Source organism: Nasonia vitripennis, chromosome 2 (genome assembly GCF_009193385.2).
Source record: "Nasonia vitripennis strain AsymCx chromosome 2, Nvit_psr_1.1, whole genome shotgun sequence".
Lineage (NCBI taxonomy): Eukaryota > Metazoa > Arthropoda > Insecta > Hymenoptera > Pteromalidae > Nasonia > Nasonia vitripennis.
The window spans coordinates 11484993-11492264 of NC_045758.1; the positions used below are offsets into that span (position 1 = coordinate 11484993).

At 42.7% G+C, this 7272-nt stretch overlaps 1 protein-coding gene across 1 annotated transcript; it reads right to left on the minus strand.

The window, feature by feature from the left end:
• Window positions 1-3400: 3400 nt before the first annotated feature.
• LOC100123382 (15-hydroxyprostaglandin dehydrogenase [NAD(+)]) lies at window positions 3401-5393 on the minus strand. The gene is made up of 7 exons (XM_001606968.6): window positions 5190-5393; window positions 4977-5103; window positions 4784-4890; window positions 4501-4674; window positions 4278-4426; window positions 4006-4194; window positions 3401-3921 (listed from the first exon to the last, which is right to left on the minus strand). The coding sequence occupies exons 1-6, from the start codon at window positions 5280-5282 to the stop codon at window positions 4050-4052; spliced, it is 795 nt and encodes a 264-aa protein (XP_001607018.2). The 5' UTR covers window positions 5283-5393; the 3' UTR covers window positions 3401-3921; window positions 4006-4049.
• Window positions 5394-7272: the final 1879 nt, after the last annotated feature.

The window sequence follows — 7272 nt, forward strand, 5'->3', positions numbered from 1 at the left end:
GAGCTTATCTCGACAAGTTTGTTATCGTAAATTTTGACACAAGTGCACTCGCGCGCGGACTCAGGTAGTGGCGGAGCTGGTCTGTATGTCTATTAACTTTGTCGATTATCATCGCGAAGGACAAAAACGACTTGAGGAAACACCTCGAAGCAGTCGGTAACGACCGAGAATAACCATAAACACGTCTCTACGCCGCTCTTATAAGCTCGACTAATAATCAGAGCAAGAGACGCGCGTTCATGCCTCCAGTTTCGTCAAAGCTATACGCCGGCGGCACGTGTGCACACGGAGCAGAGTATAGAGTTCTTTGGCGACGATAGCCCGCCGCTGTGGTGCGCGCGCCTCGGACGCGTGTGAGAAAGAGTCATTGTATCTCATGACCGTCCGAAACACATCCCTGATATGCAACGCGCATATAACAGGCTCGAAAAGGCTCCGGCGATACGTCGTTTTTCGACGCGCTACCTGTGCGCCTTCTGTACTACTGCACGCTGCTTTGCCACCACAGACTCGCGCCTCCGCTCGCGCTTATTAGGATATCCAAGTCGTTTATGCGCGAGCGCGCTAACGAGGATCGTGAAAGGGAGTAATGACACGGATGGACGCGGTCGAGAGCCAGCAGCTTCTCTCTATATATACGGAGAGATAGAGAATATAAATTTGCTTACACGCACCGGTTTTACGGAGGACGCGCTCGTTGTCTCGCAGTCTTCGCGTCGCGCGCGAAGGAGCTGCTCTAGCTCTCGCGCGTCTTTATAATCGTTCCGGTCAACTCTCTCACGGACGCTAGCGGTGGGGTGCATCATATAGGTGTGTGCGAGTCGAGCCATTCCCTCGTTACGGAGAAGCTGAAGCCAAGCGCTCTCTGTCAGAGTCTAGCACTTATTAGCACGGAGAACGAGACACCGAGAGACAATGTCGCTCACTCGAGCACCGCGGCGACGACGAGCGAGCGCATGTAGATGACGAGGGACCGCCGGCTCTGGTATCGCTTTTCGCTCTTTTGCTGCACAACTGGGTTATAAGTATACTATGCAGAATGTGCGCGACGTCGCGTGAAATAACAAACTACTGCGCATTCGTTACAGAAGGCTGCTCAGTATTTCCATTTTCAATGCCCGCACATGCAGCCAGACCGCGCGTCTATTTCTGGCGATTGCGGCTGGCGCTGCGGTATGATTTACTGGCGTCCGATGCGGCGAAAAGGCCAATCGGAGGATATGAGGATTAACGAGCGAGGAATCGACACCGAAGGCCAGAAATTGCAAGAGCAGCGCCGGCGGCGACGGATAATGATCCGCAGTTCTCGTTGCGCGCGCGGCGGCGGAGGAGGAAGAGGATCGTTCGCTAACGGCAGCTTGCGCGACTAGATAGGCGTTTAAGGTCGGGCGCCATTGGTCGAGTGTGTAATAAGATATCCGCGGATACTCGAAGCCCTCAATTGGCTAATTTGCCGGCAGTTAGCGCGCAACTATACGGCCGCCGCTTAGGTCATCCCAACGTGATGTGCCGTCGTCGCCACACACTACTCTTCGGCCTGAATAATTTATAACTGCCTGTTTACGAGAATTGAGAATGATGAATTTAAGCGATGTCTTCATATCGTCATCACTATGCATTATGTCGCCCGCCGCGTGCGCTGTGAGCAGAGCGCCGCTCGCTCGCTGCCAGTGATAATTTCGTAAATGAGCTTAGCAGCGCGCCAATTGCCAATGAGATAATTGAAAAATTCAAACTTTATATGTATCCTCTGCTCTCGGCGGCTACTGGGACCGCCGTTCCTCCGCCGACGCCGCCACCATAATCGCCCTTTTTCAAGGCAAAGAGAAAAGAGTCGTTGTATGCGCTTAATTAAGCGGGAAGGACGGTATAGCGCGAGACGAAAGGTTTGATTGAAAAATATGCGAAAAATTGCTCTCACTCTCGTGCGCGCGGATGTGTGCATTATTGCGATCAGAGCGATATACTGTAGTATGCAAGTGGGCGAGCGAGAGCTAGCAGTGTCGCGACGCTTCCGGTGAGTGCGTCGCTCTGAGATCTCTAGAGAAAAGGCGATTAGAGCAGCGAGCATCGCGAAGATGCAGGAGACGGGAGACGAGAAGGGCCTCGATGTAAGTGAGCAGTAAGTGCGCGACAGAATGAGAGAGAGATGGCGCCTAATAGATTGGTTTGTAGGTGGACGCATTATCTTGCTCGACAGACTCTCCGCTTCACATGTGACCGTCTGCCCGCGCGCGCACGCGTACGTGTCCCCTCAGATAAAGTCACGAATCACGCGGCCGGCAAATGGAAGAGGAGAAAGACACCGGATGAAGAGGGAATTGCAGGCCTGCTAACCACAAGAAGAATACAAGTTGAAGACTCGAAAGCGAGACTCGAGTGACGCTCACTACCAGTACTGCCAGTAGGAATAGCATAAGCAAATGCAGCGTGAAGTACGGAACGACGGCCCGAGAGTGAGAAGTACGAAATATAGAACTGGCAGTCCGAGAAGAAACAGCCCGTTATTTCAAGAATATAACAGGTGAAGAGGGAAGACAAAGTTTGAAGTCGACGCTCTGATGGGAAAATAGAAACGAACGAGAGACTGCAAGCGCTGTGCAAAATTATTCTAGGCTAGACGACGTTTACTTGAGAGAGTAGGGAATTATGGCAAATTTAGCAATGAAAATCGAAGAAAGAAGACGGTATTCCTCGATCGGAGTAGGGAAGTGACTGCAGCAGAAGACCAAAGTCGCGAGAGGCAGAGAGGGAGAGAGGATGAATTACGCGTCCATCATACATGATTGGTCGCTGCCGAAATGCGCCCACGCACTATGAGAAACAAAACCATTCGTCTCGACGTGCAGCCACGTACTGAAAAATTGAATGTTGCGACCGCTCGCAGTCGCTGCACTCGCACTTTGTTATCTTTCCGTTTTGTCTTTTCCGCTCATTTGTCATAAAAATTTCGCCGAAACCAAGTTATTATTGCCGCAATTTTATCTCGTTACGAATATTCTCCTTTTATGTTCGCGATATTTATAATGCGCGTTAATGTTTGAATTCCTAAAAAATATACAAGATTCAAGACGGCAAGGTCAAATTATTTTTAGACAGCGAACACATAGGGAGAGGGATCAATAAAAGCCAAAAAATCAATTGAAGCCTTCCCCAAGGTTGTAAAAAGACGGAAGGTAGTATAAAATCGCGAGATTTTTTCTTAGACCGTGAGTGGTGTGTATCTTGGGGCATATACGACAGTAATCTAATCGACAACTTCGTAAAAGAAACTCATAAAATCGACCAGTTCTCCTTTTCCTCCATTTCGTCCAAATATTTTACTGTTAAACCACATCCCTCTTGCTTCACTTTCAAAAAATTCTAAAATATTTTAAGGAAAAAAATTATCACGCAAACCTTTTGTTACAAACATTTTTACTCAAATTATAACACTAACATTGTTCATTTCTGAATATAAAAATGTAAAATATTACGCAGATTACACTGCTTAGAACATAATTATGTCATTATAATAAAAGCGCAATACATGCAACGTAATATGCAAGCTCAAACTTGAGAAAACAAACTGTTTAAAAACTTCTTTCATCGATTTAATAGTATCCATTTAACAATGACAGTTTTTAATTAAATTGGCGGGACCATTCATTTGTCATCTAGAAGAAGTCTTTATTGCTGTGTTTGCCAACACACTTATACACGTAGACTCTTAATGGCGAATCGATTCGGAGATATGCAAGCAATAAGCCTTTAATTGCACAGGATTCCTCATCCACTGGGCCAAGTAGTTTCTTTAAAGCAGTTCGCACGGACATCAGCCACTCGCCGACTATAAAAGGCATCGGACCTATAAAATGCATCCTTGGCAGCGCCGGACATGTCTGCACGCTTTGTGCTCATGTGTAATATTGTCTCCTTATGCTAAATAAGTAATGAACTTGATAACTTTTTTTTATGTTCAAACCAGCTGACGGGAAATATAGGATATTTTAAATATGTACATACCTGTGTAAGCAAATTAAAATACAAGTAAATATACGCAACTTGCTTCACTTATCAACGGGAGTACCCATTCTGATATAATGATCGCATGGTTTGATTACTAAAGGTTTTTTGTCGTTCTCTACGACCCAAACAGCTCCGCATTCTCCTTTTTGAATAATTTCCGTTATGGCAGACCCAACACTTTTGGGCCTTAAAAGAAAATAAATTAATTTACATTGTTATGAAGTGCTATTTGGCATACCAAATTCGGATAAAGTTTCACTAATACTTACGATTGTACAGGTACTTCATTCAAAGCCTTGTCTTTCAAGTTATCGGTAACAAAATCTAAAATGTGGTTAGGAATTTCTTTGATTAGATTCGTCTTAGTCACTCCTGGGCATACCGACATCACGCGAACTCCGGTTGTTGCAAAATTCTCCTAATGAACAAGTTGGGATGTCAATAATTCGGTTGAATATAATAAGCAAATTTTTAATGTATAACATTAGCTACCTTCATGCATCTTGTGAAGCCAATAATAGCATGCTTTGTAGCACTATAAAATGGTAAAATTGGACAATCAATGAGACCTAAGATAGCATTTACGTTAACAATTGCTCCTCCTTTACCGCCTTTATGTTTTCCCATGTGATTTAGAGCCAATAAACTGGAGTTCAAGACGGCTTTCTATAATGAAATTTATAAACTGAGAGAGAGAGAGAGAGAGAGAGAGAGAGAGAGAGAGAGAAAGAGGCATTTGAGATGCTCTTAAAATGTTTTTATCTATAGAGCTTACCACGTTAACATTTACTAAACGTTCTATGTTTTGTTCGTTTGCAATCCCTGCATTGTTTATCAAAACATCAATACTGCCATGATCTTTGATTATACGATTAAAATTATCTGTTAAAAAAGCGTTTCCAGAATTAGTAAAACTGCATTATGAAATTCAATACTGAGATAGTTTATAACGTCATAGTGTATATTACCTTCGAATTCACTGTCAATAACGATATCGCCAGGATAGAAACCAGCGCGTCCCTTCCCGAACTCTTTATCTAGTTTTTCAATTGCACTTTGGCCGTCGGTTTCGGTTAAATCAAACAACGCAACAAACTGCAAAATTTTAAATTCAGATTATGCGAACTTCACTAACTATTGCTTAAAAGAATCGTATCACTCATAACCACGCAACACTTAACCTTAGCCCCGTGATTCAGTAAGGCCTTCGCAGTTTCGAATCCCATACCACCAACTCCACCAGTAATAATAATAACTTTATTTGAAATCTCCATAATTAATTATTTTCCAACAGAAACTTGAAAAATCGAAGCAATCTATACGAACTCTGAAGAGCAACTAAAACATAAAAATGTATGTACACTTGTATCCACTTGCTGCGATAACGTTTAATATTTGCTGTGAAAGATAACGTTATCTTGCAGATATTCTATCAAACCAGATTCAGCGGTCAAGTAAGATTTGTTAATGCTGTTCTATATTACGTTTATTTTCTATATCAAATAAACCAACGGACTTTATATTGATGCTAACATGGTTTATTAAGAATAATCATTTTTCAAACGACGGAAAATCATGATTTTCCTCAGTTTTTTGATAGTCGGTGTGAAGTATAGAGTAGAAGGTCGAGGTATAGTAAAGTAGTAGAGATAAAGTTATTTCGAACTTCTAGAGCGCTTTTATTAATGGCTTAACTTGTATATACCCTATAGTCTTCTTCTTCAACATTTTTCTTCGTTTTCTTCATTGCCGTTCTTTTTGGTGTGTTTTTTTTTGTCATAGAATACTCCGTCCCTTTAAATAATCAAACATTTATGTGCTCTTACGTGTCAATGAAGAAAAGCCTCCATTACTAATTATATACATTTCACGCTCGTTATCACAATTGTCGAGCATGTGTTTGCCAAGTTAGTCATGCTCTTCCGTCATAATTCTTTCAGCTTTCAATCGAAATCTTATCATATGTAAACGAAGCGAGGCTATACTTTGGTTAAAGCAAATGTTTAACGAAACATTGTAAAAATGAAATAGTAGAAAATAAAAGCCAACAAAGCAGTGTAAACGGGGAATCTCTGCCGCGGCAACGGTGTGTTAGTTTGGTATTTATTGTTTTATGGCGACCCTTCTGGAAGGCTTGGGCTCTTTTTGTTTCGAGCCGACCAATTACCCGACACCGCGGTCAGCATCAATGAGCGTGAAAAAGCAAAAAGTATTGCCAAGAACTCTGCGCGCAGTATAGGAACGAAGCACGACGTGAAAAACGATGATGTTATTGGAGCGCAAAACTTGCAATTAGTTAAAGGAGGATTTCTACGCCGCAGATGCGTCACTAATTGAACTCGAAACATCATCCGCATTTTTCACTTCGAATGTTTAATATATATACATATATATATTTCCACGCGAATTAAATCATTTGCGTTTCAAATTGCGAAACATTAATGGATGGAAAAGATAAGAACCGAGTGAAATACTAAAGATCGAGCATTTTGATTCATTAAAATGGTTACCGTTGGGCAATATCAAATTAATTTTTTCCACGGACCGATGGAAAGTTAAATCTGGGTAAAAGCTTCTCGATGGATGCGATGAGCATTTCTCTCCCCGCCAAACCGCACCAAGCCTTTCCCTAAATGAGGAAGCAATGCTTGTCTAGCATCGAAAAATGTGCGATTTGCAAACGGCGATGCTGCCGATTAATTACGAAACATAAAGTTTTAGAGGTAAGACACTGTTAGTAATGGTCTTCCAACGAAAACTAATAAAACACTTTAATAATGGTTCTTTTAATCTTCTGGTTTTAAACATGCCTTGTACTAATGATTGTAGCAAAGAATAATGCAATGAACGCATGGAACCGCCTCGGGTCAGGAATGGCATTTGCTATATGCGTTTCGCTCTTCTCTTCGCTATCATTTTCTCCCTCCCCTTTTCATCCTCTCTTGCTCGCTCTTTCCCTCTCTATCTCTCGTCGTCCTTTCTCTTTCTGGCCGCGTTTCTTCGCGTCGAAGATATGAAATTTCATATATATATATCGCTCAGCGCGCACTCCCACGACTCGCAATTGCCGCATTCTCCACAATTTAGAAATCTAGATCGCTATTAATTTTATATCCTGTGCTGAATATCTCGAAGAGCAACTCGGGCGCGCGCTCTCGCAGCATTGCGCAATCTATTTTCGCGTTATTTCTGCGCATCCGACGCCTGTGAATTAATTAGTTTCGGTAATTTCGGCGTGTGCACGCTCTCGCCTTCGATGAATTG

Coding starts and splice junctions, on each gene's coding strand:
- LOC100123382 (XM_001606968.6), bottom strand. CDS start 5,282: ATGGAGATTTCAAATAAAGTTATTATTATTACTGGTGGAGTTGGTGGT. Junction 5,104..5,189: donor TACTGAATCACGGGGCTAAG/GTTAAGTGTTGC, acceptor AAAATTTTGCAG/TTTGTTGCGTTGTTTGATTT. Junction 4,427..4,500: donor GCTTCACAAGATGCATGAAG/GTAGCTAATGTT, acceptor CTTGTTCATTAG/GAGAATTTTGCAACAACCGG.